The sequence below is a fragment of the Asterias amurensis genome, chromosome 13 (genome assembly GCF_032118995.1).
Source record: "Asterias amurensis chromosome 13, ASM3211899v1".
NCBI lineage: Eukaryota > Metazoa > Echinodermata > Asteroidea > Forcipulatida > Asteriidae > Asterias > Asterias amurensis.
In genome coordinates, this window is record NC_092660.1 from 9,688,536 (window position 1) to 9,702,011 (window position 13,476).

Genomic DNA, 13,476 nt, shown 5'->3' on the forward strand with positions numbered 1-13,476 from the left:
CAGCAAAAGCACAGGGCACCAAGGCAATAGACCCTTCCAATGAAATATGTAAATTGCTCAAAGCGCGTGCGCACTAACGTTTTGGTTGGCAAAATGAGGGAACATCACGCTGTTTTGTATACGGCTAATGGGTGCGTGACGCAGACGCGATTGCGCGTCTGCTTAGTGCACAACTCTATGGCGTTTACCAACCAACAGGGTCTGTACACATGCGTGAATATAATTAGCGTATTTCATGGGAAGGGTCCATTGCAGTGGATATTTCGAGGACTGGTTTACTCCTCAAGTGTCCACCATATCTCAAAAAGGCTAATTGAAGTACCTGAGAAAAGGACCTACATGTATGAGGCTTCCGCAAAAAGTGGAAAATATAATAAAATTAATAATAATATCAAAGTCTTATATAGCGCACGTATCTACAAAACAAGGTACTCTAAACAAGGCATCTACAAAACAAGGCACTGAGTATATACAAACTTTCAGAAAGAGATGCTATTGCAGTGATGAATTCTGAGACCCAATTATTTAGCATCTTCTAAGGGTTTACAAGGTGCTACGGCGCATACATCAGCCACAGCCAGGAACACCGGGGCAAACCCCATCTCTTAAAAGAAATCATGGCTTTGTCACAAACCTTTGTTTCAAAGCTGCAGAACATACTGACGACGAATGGATTCTCAGCAAACGACAGAATATCCCTCTCGGCAAAGACCTGATCCACCTGGTTTCGCAATGCTAGATTATGCTTCCATAGCTTCTTCATTGCAAACCGCTGGCCGTTGTGTTTGTATCTCACCAAGTAGACAGCACTAAGTAAAAAAAAAAAAGATACAAATTCAGTGAAGGTCTGATGCAATGGGACACTTTGGAATGCTAGGGGTAAGTTCAAGCAGCGATCATTTGTCAACCACTAGTCAAAGTTCAATGGTTATACATGCATGCAATACATTCTGGGTACCTAGCAAAATCCCCCAATGGTCGACAACAGTCAATTTCAGTTCCTCACTCAAACTTGCTCTAGGTGGCAGCAGACTTACCAGATAAATGTCTGGCAGTTCTGAGCATGAGCACATTACTGATGACATTGAATTTACCCCGGTGAGTCTGCTGCCACTTAATGTCCCGTAAGTTCCCCATTATGGGTGCATTCGTTTAGCGTCCCTGGGTCGAGCCCGCAGTGCTCACTCGGGTGAGCCCCTAACAAGAGCTAATCGAACGATCACACTCGCCCTCTCGTGGTGACGGCATGCACCTCAGGTCACCCCAAGTGACCCACTCCATCAGCAGGGCACTGGGGGCTAACTCAGGTGAGCCCCGTCAAAGCTATTCGAGGTGTCGACCCAGGGAAGCTAAACGAACGCACCCGTATTCACTGTAAATGTTGCATGGTTGGAGTATAATCAGGTGAGGTTTGCAGTAGCACCATGTGGTAGCACCATGTGGTAGCACCATGTGGTAGCACCGTGTGATAGCACCGTGTGGTAGCACCGTGTGGTAGCACCGTGTGGTAGCACCATGTGGTAGCACCGTGTGATAGCACCGTGTGGTAGCACCGTGTGGTAGCACCGTATCGTAGCACCGTATCGTAGCACCGTGTGGTAGCACCGTGTGGTACATGTAGCACCGTGTGGTAGCACCGTGTGGTAGCACCATGTGGTAGCACCATGTGGTAGCACCATGTGGTAGCACCATGTGAAAGCACCGTGTGGTACAACGTAGCACCGTATGGTAGCACCTTGTGGTAGCACCGTGTGGTAGCACCGTGTGGTAGCACCATGTGGTAGCACCATGTGGTAGCACCATGTGGTAGCACCATGTGAAAGCACCGTGTGGTACAACGTAGCACCGTATGGTAGCACCTTGTGGTAGCACCGTGTGGTAGCACCATGTGGTAGCACCATGTGGTAGCGCCATGTGGTAGCACCATGTGGTAGCACCATGTGGTAGCACCAAGTGGTAGTACCATATGTAAATCTCTTTTGAGTAGCGTTGGTTCTGAAAAGAACCGGTGGTTGACAACTATCCGGTTTTTCTCAGAATCGTGACCGACTTATTGGCTTTGTTTTCATCAAAAAGGTAACTCTGTCGACTTAATTTTGGAAAGATTCTCAGCACCAACACTCCCCTCAATAGAGATTTACACATAATTGTACCTGATTGTACCTGATTGTACCGGATAGTACCGGATTGTACCGGATTGTACCGGATTGTGCCGGATTGTACCGGATTGTACCTGATTGTACCGGATTGTACCGGATTGTACCGGATTGTACCGGATTGTACCTGATTGTACCGGATTGTGCCGGATTGTACCAGGCAACCTCGGTTGTCTAGTTGTTAAGACACTGCTCTAGAATTGCAAGGGTCGTGGGTTCGAAAACTTACCCGAGTAACATGCCTGTGATATTTTTTCACAGGACTCGGGGAAAGTACTGAGTATACAGTGCTAACACACATCGGCGTATGGGTAAAAACCAAAATTAATACTCCTTACTCCCGATGCAAATTTAACATCTCTTATGAGATTGTACCTGTAAGTTTACTAGTAAAAGTCAGCTTTTGTTTTGACCACAAAGGTAACTCTCTAGACTTCAAAGTGGAAAGATTGAGTCACAATAGTTTTGAACAGGTGTCGTTGGGCGATGTGGGTGAGACTGGGATTATTTATGTATTATGAATGGCTTACCCGTAGGCACCGTTGCTGATTATCTTGATATTCTCAAAGTCACTCTCATCGGGGTCCTTAAAGCTACTCCTTCTTTCTCTGTCTCCCTATTGATGTCAAAGTCAGAAATGGTTAAAACTTTTTTCATCTTACACATATTTAAACAACCTTATGATTATGATCAAATTCTGTTTAAAATAAGTTTTAGTTAGTTTTTCTTTATAAACCACAAGGGAAACTGACTGGATAATTTTTTGTAAATGATTTTGGGGTTGAACAAAGAATTGACTAGAGTGGGATTCCAACCAACGACCTCCGGATTAACGTGCTGGCGCTCTACCAACTGAGCTATTTTGTCAATATCTTTGTTAGGTTTTCTTTGTCAACGCCTGAATTATTTTATTTATTAAACTCTTTAACTGAGCAAAAATTTACGACAAAAAAAATCCACATTATTAGCCATGTCTTAGTTAAAGTATCACATTGGTTCCATTCCATCTCGTCAATGTAAGTGAAACACCACTAACCACTGCTAATTCATATTAGTTATCTAACCAGGTTTAAAAGTGAGCAGTTAACCTCTTCAACCCGGTTAAGATCTACTAACCCCTTCATCCGTTTCCGATTCCTCCAATCCCGTTATTGTTGGTTGCTGCTGGTTAGTCTGCTGGTCATCATAAACCCCCATGTCCATGTAGTCAGCCAGGGGATCCCTGGTCAAGCCAAGCTGACCGATGATGTACTTGGGGAGCTCGCTCCTGAGTGACCCACCAATGTTTTTAGCCTCACCCTCAGCCGCCTCCAGAATTTGGTAAAACTCTTCCGGATCAAACTCCTAAAGTCAACGCAGAGTAAAAGTCAAGATTAACATCTCTTACATGTTCACAGCAAGTCAATCTCCTTTTATTTCCATCATGTACAGAAATACCAAGTACTTTTTCGCAGTTTTTGTATACTTGACTAGTTAAGGTACTCATTTTTATTCTTTACTTACAAACAACTTTACTTTTGTTCCCAGATAGATTTGATATAACATGGTTTAAGACCTGTGATTCAACACAGGGAACCATGAACTGTGGCTTTGCACACATGCATTTAACACAGTGCGTGAAAAGTCAGCAGCAATTTTGTTCAGTTTAATGCTTTTTTTTTTCCTTTTCTTTTTCCCCCCCTGTATGCGGAAGGAAGGCTTCTTCACAAATCCTCCCAAAGTTTTGATCCTGTGCCAACTGCTGTCAGTCTTTTGGTCAATGCAGTCTCTCGTTTCATCTTTTTATCAACTCTCTGCATGATTTAAGTCAACCGTCCTTATTTTCTTTTGAATTAGCTTTTTGGACACTGGCCGACAAAACCAGAAGGCTCTTCAAGACCACTCTAATGTGAGGGATTGAAGAGAAGGGCATGGAATGGGAAAACAAGAGATATATAAGACATGCAACATGGGTTTAAGGGCTTGGAGAACTTGGAGGAAACCAACTGCAATGAATGGTACAGGACCACCTTGGTAGCACATAATTAACTTGTCAAACAATGTCTTACGATCCCCAAGAACGATATGTGATTATTCAAATGTGAACAGATTCTCGTCTTAGAGATTGGTTTCCTGTAAATTGCCTTGTGTGAACCTAAAGCCGGCTTCACATTTACAAGTGAATGCGAATGCGATAAGAATTTTGATGTCACAAATTTGCCACAAATAATTCGCAATAGTCGGAACTGTGTTCAACTTCAGCGAAACATTTGCTGTGAAAACAGCCATGTGATGTAAAATTTTGCTTCACATTTGCAGGAAGTTTGAACCAGGCTTTAGACTACATTGAGGAGGAGGGCTAACTACTGCGACATCAATGTTCATTATGGAAGGGATAGGGGAATTTATATATTTACCAAACACTCTAAGAGCCTGCCTGGTCTGGCAATGATCATCAGAAGCTCCCGTTCCACTCTTGCGAAAGCTTGCGCTGAAGCGTCTGATCGTTTCTCAGCCTGGAACACAAAACACAAAAACAAAATTCATTAAAGCAATATCAGAATCAACAGTTTTCTTTTTGTCTGGAGAATTAATGTTTCTTTTTTTTTGACAAAGTGAACACTGCAAGGGTTATAGATGTAACTTAAATAATTTCATCAGACGTTTAGAAAATGTGATATTCAAGTAATTACAAAAAGAAACCAAACAGAAAGACACCGACTCAAAAAGAACATGGCATTCCACGAACATGCGGAGAACAGTTGTTTCTCTTTGACAACCCCAAATAAAAACCCTCCTACACATCAGCTATTTTTTATCAATCGCATAGCAATCCAGCGGAACTTTATTCAGTAAGTTGACCAAGAAAACTGTCGTTTAGTCACTGCTAAGAGTAACAGCTTCAACCACAGGGTCGCCCCAAACACCTCCTCGAGAGAGGGGTAAAATAAGTCTGCGTAATATTTTGTTCTCAAGCAAGACCAAGGTCAGGCTATGCCTCCCCAGGGACTGTAGGACAGCGACTGACATTGGACAGATTCTAAGAACATCAAGGTCTAAAATGATACATAGAAAATATGTCAGAAGCAGGTAGCCATTTTGTCATGACTCTGGACAGCTGGAGTTATAGGGGAGGTGCCATGATTTCAAACGTAATTTCCTCTGCTTAAAGGCAGTGGACACTATTGGTAATTACTCCAAATAATTACCATCATAATACCTTTCTTGATTACGAGTAATGGGGAGAGGTTGATAGTATAAAACATTGTGAGAAATAGCTCCCTCTGAAGTGACATAGTTTTCGAGAAAGAAGTAATTTTCCACGAATTTGATTTTGAGACCTCAAGTTTAGAATTTGAGGTCTCGAAATCACACATCAGAAAGCACATAACTTCGTATGACAAGCGTGTTTTTTCTTTCATTATTATCTCGCAAATTCGACGACCGATTGAGCTAAAATTTCCACAGGTTTGTTGTTTTATGCATATGTTGAGATACACTAACTGTGAAGACTAGTCTTTGACAATTACCAATAGTGCCCTCTGTCTTTAAACCAGGCATGATATTCGGGAAAAAAAAAAAAAAAAAATAGGGACATTTTATTGAACAAATGTACTTTATCTTCATATGCAGTCACATGGTGTAGACTTAAAGACTTTTCAGCCTATTTAATCACAATTTTTCCAAAGGGCAAAACAAAATCCGAAATCTGCCTAAAGTAGGAAGATAAATGTACCTGTTAATCCCACAACACTTAGATAAACAACTGCTCATAAGTAGTACCACGATTTGACACTGCCTTTGGCTACACATGTAAGCATTTTTTCCCCAAGAATCATTGCCCAATTTCATAAATGCATTTAGCAAAAAAAGTGATGCCTAACAGTTCTTTTTCCGCTTAGCACAAACAAGCAGAGAACCGCTCACAAACAGTACATGTTACATAGTATTTTGGCTGGTACATGTAACCCTTTTTTGCTAAGCAAAATTTGTCTGTGTTTAACAGCTTTTTTAGTTGGGGCTGGGGTCCTACATCTGCTCCTTAGGGGGAGTGATTGATTACTCAAGCACAGTCCAAGCACAGACCCGGCAGCTTGTTCCTGATTTTGACTGAGCGGATTTGGAATGATGATAAATCTACTCACATCCTCAGAGAGAACCTTGAGTTTGTTGGCCATATCAGAGAGGTAGATGTGGGAGAGTAGGTCGGCCTGTGACTTCACCAGGCAGTCACGGGCCAGCTCGATGGCGTGATGGATCAGGAACATGTAGATGGCGTCGCTCGCCTCCGCCGAGTCTGAGGAATGCTTGGTGATGAAGTCCTGTGGGTGGAGAGACAAAGCGCATCCTGACATTAACTACGAGTTAACAAAACAAGTTTGTTGCTGATAAATGATACTACAATTTAAGGCATGTTGGATGGGAGAAGGTTTGGAGGGGAAACTAGTTACAACATTGGCCTGACATTAATTCTCCTCTCAGAACCTGAAAGAGTTCTTTTGCGACTTATTATAAAATCAAGATTATAAAGTGCCAAGATTCAAAATTTTGAAAAAATCAAAATGTGATGTTTTTGGCAATATGGAGATCAAATTTTTTTTGCAAAACTGAGATGCAACATTTTTGCAAAATCGACATGCAATGATTTTGCAAAATCAGAATACATTGAAATCAATTAAACATTTTTGCAAACCTCAAGATGCGACATTTTTGCAAAACTGAGATCAATGTTTTTGCAACCCGAGATACGTTCTCGCATAATCAAAATTCAGTGTTTTTGCAAACCGCGATTCAACTTTTTTTGCATAATCAACTAAGATACATTTTTCGCAAACTTGATCAAACACTTATGCGAAATCGAGATCAATGTTTTTTGCAAACCGAAATACAAAGTTTTTCAAACCGAGAAACGATGGTTTTGCAAACTCAAGATGTTTTGTACTCACCTTCAGTTTCTTTTCCATCTGTTCCTTGGCCTTTGGGAAGCGTTCTTTGTACATGCTATTCATCATTAGGAGCTCGCTGTCCGTGTTCCCCATAAGAGGACTGCTCGCTCCGCTGCATACAAACACAAATCAACACACATTAAAGAGAAAGTCCAACTTAATAAAAGAAGGGCAAGGAGAAATCTGCTTATAGACTGTTATAAGTGAATGGCGCATGACTTAAGAATGACTAAAGTGGCGTTCCATGGGCTTATTCACTTAACAGCATGCTTAAAACCAGTGTCTGCATTCTGCATGACCCAGCAAATACATGAAATGACAAACTTGTGAAAGTTTAAGCTAAAGCAGTTATTGGAGTAATGGAAAACCATTGACAAATCCCCTTTACATTATTTCAAACGTCAGGTTTTTGAATCACAACATCAAAACCAACTGCTTTACTCATTCCTCAATCGGAAGTTTTCCCACCGTAACCATCTTGATATCATGAAAGTTATGTGCAAGTTTTTACACACAACCAGCTCCATGACAATGAACTGCATGGTAATGTTAATGCAGCAGCTTAACTATACATAAAAATTGCGATACCCGTTGCTGATTACATGATTTAATCCATGGAGGAACGTCTTTTTCCTCCATGTAATTAACTAAACTCTTGTCGACAGGCACGCTTGGGGATCTACCTGCTGAGACCACTGGCTGATTTCATGCTACTGCTTATCACAGAATGCTGCATTATCCGTACATCAGGGTGCTGCAAGCACAGAGTTTCAGTAAGCAATCGCCATGACATTGTGTTCGCTCTAGAATGCACAGCTAGTGGGGCCGAATCCAACCTGAGTAATAAGGTGGATCAGAGTTCGGCAAGCACAGAGTTCCAAAGTAAGCAACACCATGACAATGGCCTCTGTTTTAGAATGGGCAGCTCATGGGTTCGAATCCCACATGAGTAGTATAGTATGCCTTTAAATACCCCCCTCCCACCACGCAAGATTATTGGTCATGATGTTTCTTATAAAACTTGAACATTACATCAAATGTTTACTTGAAAAAACATACAACTAAAAACCAATGACACCATTTTATGATATAAGATACTTAAATGGACAAATATTACATAAAAACAATAAACATAAATAGATGATATAATAAGGAAACAGTCAGATTTAATCAATGAAAAAAAAAAAAAAAACATGCTCTGGTTGGTACCCTGTACATAAGTTATTCTATCCCACGCCTGCACATCTGCTGTAACCAGCTCACGCTCCAAAGCTGCCGTATGTTCAAGTGAAATTTACCCCCCAAAATCATTCATTTCATCGATCAAAGGCTTTCACTTATGACAGGAGCTGATCATTCTGTCTAGGCCTTAAATCTTGTAAAGCCATTTTGTAAATGAGATTTGAACATTGACTTCTTAAGTCACAAGATACTGCTTAAATTTGAATTTCTCCGACTAAAAAAACAGTTGCTACGTGGTATGACACGGGGCAAAGAAGAAGACAAAATCCACTGAATTTCTTTTAATGAAAATCCTGAGCAACAGTTTCTCCAAAATAAGCTAGCTTGCGCATGGGAATTACCATATCAAGTAATATTTATCTGCAAAAATTCCAGCAAATTTTTCGTTTCAAATTTTTAGTTCAGTGTGTATATATGTAAACCATATCCTGAATAAAAGTGTATTTTCTGCTGTATTCTCACAAGACAGGCTTTGATTTTTTTTAAACATAAAATTTACCCTAACGGACAATCCATGCATAATGTAGAAGCAAAAGAAGAATCTAATAACAGAACCTTGACAAATGTTATTAAAACAGACTCAATCTGTCATCACATGATTTGTAATATCATTAGCTCAAGCAGAACCGCAACTTTAATTTCCTGGATGAATAAATGAAATTACACATCCAGCTTACGGCTAAAAATGAAAATCGAAAAAATTAACTAAGCAGCAGGACAAGAAAGAAGCCTTCATGACAAATTGGGTTTATTGCCTCAGGTTTCAATGTGTGATTTTTGTTATGTTGTTTCTTTCCTTGAAATTCTCTGTGTTATATAAATCAGGCTTGATATTTGGTCCTTGGAAAAAAAGTAGGAACAATATCTCTACATTGTACATGTAGGTCAGCCCTTGTATCTAAGAAAATATTATTTTCTTGAGCACAAGGGCCGCCATACATGTATGTACACATGGTGTAGACTTATAATAGAAATTTCAGGCTATGGTACTTTTTCAAAATGTCCATAGATTTACATTAAACTTACAGGGTTTGAAGATAATGATAGTGCAAAGCTTCCCTTCAAATATTACTTACTGAGGTGCTGTAGTTTTTGAGAAATGAGTAAAACAATGTCATGAAAATACGTTTGTAAATGCTTAAAATAATTTTCGTCTCATGAGACCAAAATTATTTTCATGACATTGTTTTACTCATTACCCCAAAACTACAGCACCTCAGCACGTAATATTTTCAGGGAAGCTTTCTACTATCATTATCTTCAGACTGTGTAAGTTTAGTGTAAATCTGTGGACATTGTGTTTTTTGTTCTACAAAAAGTACATACACCCTTAATCACAAATGTTTCTGATTTTTCAAAGGGGAAAAATTTGGAAATCAGACTTCATATCACGTCTGTAAATTGATTTATTATATTTTTTGCCTGTAACCACTATCTCTAATCACTATGTAATCCTTGGATTGATTTGGCGTTAAAGATACACACATAGTACATAAGAAATTTACTTCCAATATGGTGCAACCATGGAGGAAGAAAACCATGATACAACCATAAAGCAAGCTGTTCCTTGCTCTATGGTACAACCAACATGTCTGACGGTCAAATGAATTGGGTCAACCATAGAGCTACATTGTAGGACCTTGCTCTATGGGTCAACCTTGCATGACATGGCCTCAATTTCATTTCAAGCAGAAAATACTGCTCAGCAAATTTATTTGCTCAGCGAAAAATAAGTGGGGCACCTGTTACGACAATGTCAACTTTATGGAATTTTGGCAGGTAACCAGTTTCTGTTAAGCAAGATTTGTCTAGGCTTAGCAAGTTTTTATGCTTACAGGCTTTATGAAATTAGGCCCAGGTCACTAAATGTAATAACTCCAGACACGTAACAAACAAAGATAAGACACCACTAATCATGCTAAATGTAAGCAACAAATATAATTTATTGTTGTGGAACCCGTTGCTAATTATGGGATTTTACGTATCATTTTGTCAACAGACACGCTCGGTGCTCTATTGGTGAAGATATCTGGCCTATTGGCACTGAGATTGCGGCATTCTGCACATAGTGCACTAAGAATGATGTGTTTTATAGGGCGCTCTGAGCACCGTGCTCTGCGGTAGGCAGCGCCGAGATATTGGTGTCTACTCTAAAGATGCGGAGCCATGGGTTCCAATAGAAAATAATCACTTGGTGAAATCTTGCTTTTCCATTTCACTCGACTTCGCCTCATGAGCACAGAGTTTTGCAGTAGGCAGCGCCGAGATATCCTAGGATGCTGGGGCCATGGGTTGGGAATTCCAACCAAGTAGTAGGACTGTAAATTTTACTAAATAATAGGCCTTTGGATTTTTTTCCCAGCAGGGTTTGGACAAGCACAGAGTATACAGTGCTTGTCACACATCGTTTTAGGGTAAAAAAACAAAACAAAAATAAAATCTAATCGTACTAAAAAATTAAAATCTATGAGAAAGCTGGACGATGAAAAAATAATGAGATTGATAGAGAGCCCTCATGAAAAGAAGGTGTGCATCTTCAGACGGCGAGCATTGAGGCAATTTTCATTTCAATCTCAGAATGACATGTCGGCGCTCATCAAAAGCCGCTGAAATTCATTCTAGGAGACATAGCAACGTCTTCATTTCCTTCTCGGTTCCGGCTTCCTGGGCCCCAATTTCATAGAGCAGACAATTTTACTGAAGAAACTCCAGCTAAGCAGAAATAAGCAGGGCACCAGTCGGAATTGCTACATGTGACATGGTATTTTGGCTGGTAACCTTATAACTCTAATAAGCATGATTTTGTTGTGCTTAGTTTATTTTTGTGCTTGAGTAGCTCTGTAAGCTATTCATACCAATCATTATAGCCATTAGCCTTTTCAGTTTCTCAGTGAAATTACATTATCTGCCTACTATTTTGCAACATAAATAAAAATAAAAAATAAAATAAAAAAACTGACGAGAACCCATGATGATACATGTCAGTGTGTGCGTAAAACCAAATCATACTGATATTTCTTCTTTTAAAAGTTGAATGAAATAGGGACACCGCCAACATAGGGCTAGATAGCTCAGTTGGTAGAGCGCTGGCACGTTAATCCGGAGGTCGTTGGTGAAATCTAGTCAATTCTTTGTTCAACCCCAAAAATCATTTCAAAATTTACCCACTCAGTTTCCCTTGTGGTTTATATTGATAAAAGTTGAATGTCTGAAATATTTATATTCGAGAATGATCAGAGATAAGATGACTAAAGAAATATCTGTTTAGGCTGCACAGTGCTGCTTACTCTTTTAGCCAGATGCGTGATGCTTGGGGTTTTAGTGTTAATAGTTAACATGCAAATTGACATTTTAAACTGTTTCAGCAACTACTGTATTATTTCTAGCACACATCAAACATGCTTAAGCAACTATTCTATTTGTTCAAGCACACATCAAAAAGCAAACACAATGTCAGATGGGGTGTTAAGTTGTGTAAAAAGTGGACAGTAGATTATGTGTGATATTATGTATAATATAACGCACACATTTTTGATGTCTCCTTTCTACATTCTATTCCGGAATGTTAGCAGGAATATTGCAGATTAAAATTTGAGCAATGAAATCAGACGTGAAGGTCAATTGGGACGGGTTAAGTTGGGTTGGAAAGAGTTGGAAAGAGTTGGGATAATCTTGGAGTAAGTTAATAGGGATGGCTTGGAGTTGGTGTTGGGATGGATTGGGGTTGGTGTTGGGGGTAAGGTTGGGTTGAGCTTGGGTAAGTGAGAGGGGCCTGTTGGGTTAGAGTTGGGATGGCTTGGGGTTAGGTTGGATTGAGCTTGGGGTAAATTAGTAGGGATAGCTTTTGGTTGGAGTTAGGACAGCTTTGGGTTAGGTTGGGATGAGGTTGGGGTAAGTTAGTAAGGATGGCCTTGGTTGGAGTTGGGATGGATTGGGGTTTGGTTGGGTTGAGTTGGGTTAAGTTAGTAGGGGTGGCCTGGGTTGGAGTTGGGATGGATTGGGGTCAGGTTGGGTTAAGTTAGTAGGGGTGGCCTTGGTTGGAGTTGGGATGGATTGGGGTTAGGTTGGGTTGAGTTGGGTTAAGTTTGTAAGGATGGCCTGGGTTGGAGTTGGGATGAATTGGCGTCAGGTTGGGATGAGGTTGGATTAAGTTAGTAAGGATGGCCTGGGTTGGAGTTGGGATGGATTGGGGTCAGGTTGGATTAAGTTAGTAAGGATGGCCTGGGTTGGAGTTGGGATGGATTGGGGTCAGGTTGGGTTGAGTTGGGTTAAGTTAGTAAGGATGGCCTTGGTTGGAGTTGGGATGGATTGGGGTTTCGTTGGGTTGAGTTGGGTTAAGTTAGTAGGGGTGGCCTGGGTTGGAGTTGGGATGGATTGGGGTCAGGTTGGATTAAGTTAGTAGGGGTGGCCTGGGTTGGAGTTGGGATGGATTGGGGTCATGTTGGATTAAGTTAGTAGGGGTGGCCTTGGTTGGAGTTGGGATGGATTGGGGTCAGGTTGGATTAAGTTAGTAGGGGTGGCCTGGGTTGGAGTTGGGATGGATTGAGGTCAGGTTGGGTTGAGTTGGGTTAAGTTAGTAGGGGTGGCCTTGATTGGAGTTGGGATGGATTGGGGTCAGGTTGGGCTGAGCTTTGGGGCAAGTTAGTTGGAATGGCTTTGAGTTAGGCTTACTTGGGATTGGGGTGAGGTTGCGTTCGGTTGAACTGGGTTGGGTCAGCATGGGGTAGAGTTTACAGATCTGATTTTTTTGTGAGGTGGAATGTGTTTACTTTGGTCCAATTCAGTTAGCAAGCTTCATGAATAACAACAAATATGACTACAGCGGCACAACTACAAATGACCCAATCGTTACAGTGATTAGATCAAAGCATTCCTTCATTTTACAAAAATACACAAGTTGAAAAAACAAAATGAACAAAACTCAAGATTTTCACAGGGGTAGCTTACTGCATGGTTTTTACTGCCATCTCGCCAATGTTAGGCAGGCACAGCCAGGACAAACTGCTCACGTTTACATGCAAGTTTTAAGGAGGAAAAAAAACACACACTGAAGAAAGCTAAGTGCAAGCTGAACCTACATGTAATTTAGAATTTTTAATTCATTGGTTTTTTTTCCATACATGTTGGGGAAGTTGTTGCTAATTTTCTCTTTA

The 13,476-nt window shown here is 40.6% G+C and overlaps 1 protein-coding gene across 10 annotated transcripts in view; it reads right to left on the bottom strand.

The window, feature by feature from the left end:
* Positions 1 to 13,476, bottom strand: part of LOC139945907 (microtubule-associated serine/threonine-protein kinase 3-like) — a 107,255-nt gene that overhangs the window by 14,314 nt on the left and 79,465 nt on the right. For 6 of the 10 annotated variants that reach the window (XM_071943415.1, XM_071943413.1, XM_071943414.1 and 3 more), the window contains 7 exons: positions 13,271 to 13,324; positions 7,082 to 7,193; positions 6,281 to 6,457; positions 4,553 to 4,651; positions 3,273 to 3,500; positions 2,687 to 2,772; positions 635 to 809 (listed from right to left, as the gene is read on the bottom strand). In XM_071943415.1, the coding sequence (XP_071799516.1) occupies positions 635 to 809; positions 2,687 to 2,772; positions 3,273 to 3,500; positions 4,553 to 4,651; positions 6,281 to 6,457; positions 7,082 to 7,193; positions 13,271 to 13,324 (931 nt within the window). The remainder of the gene's footprint in view (positions 1 to 634; positions 810 to 2,686; positions 2,773 to 3,272; positions 3,501 to 4,552; positions 4,652 to 6,280; positions 6,458 to 7,081; positions 7,194 to 13,270; positions 13,325 to 13,476) is intronic. The other 4 variants (XM_071943417.1, XM_071943416.1, XM_071943423.1 and 1 more) reach the window with 1 other exon arrangement.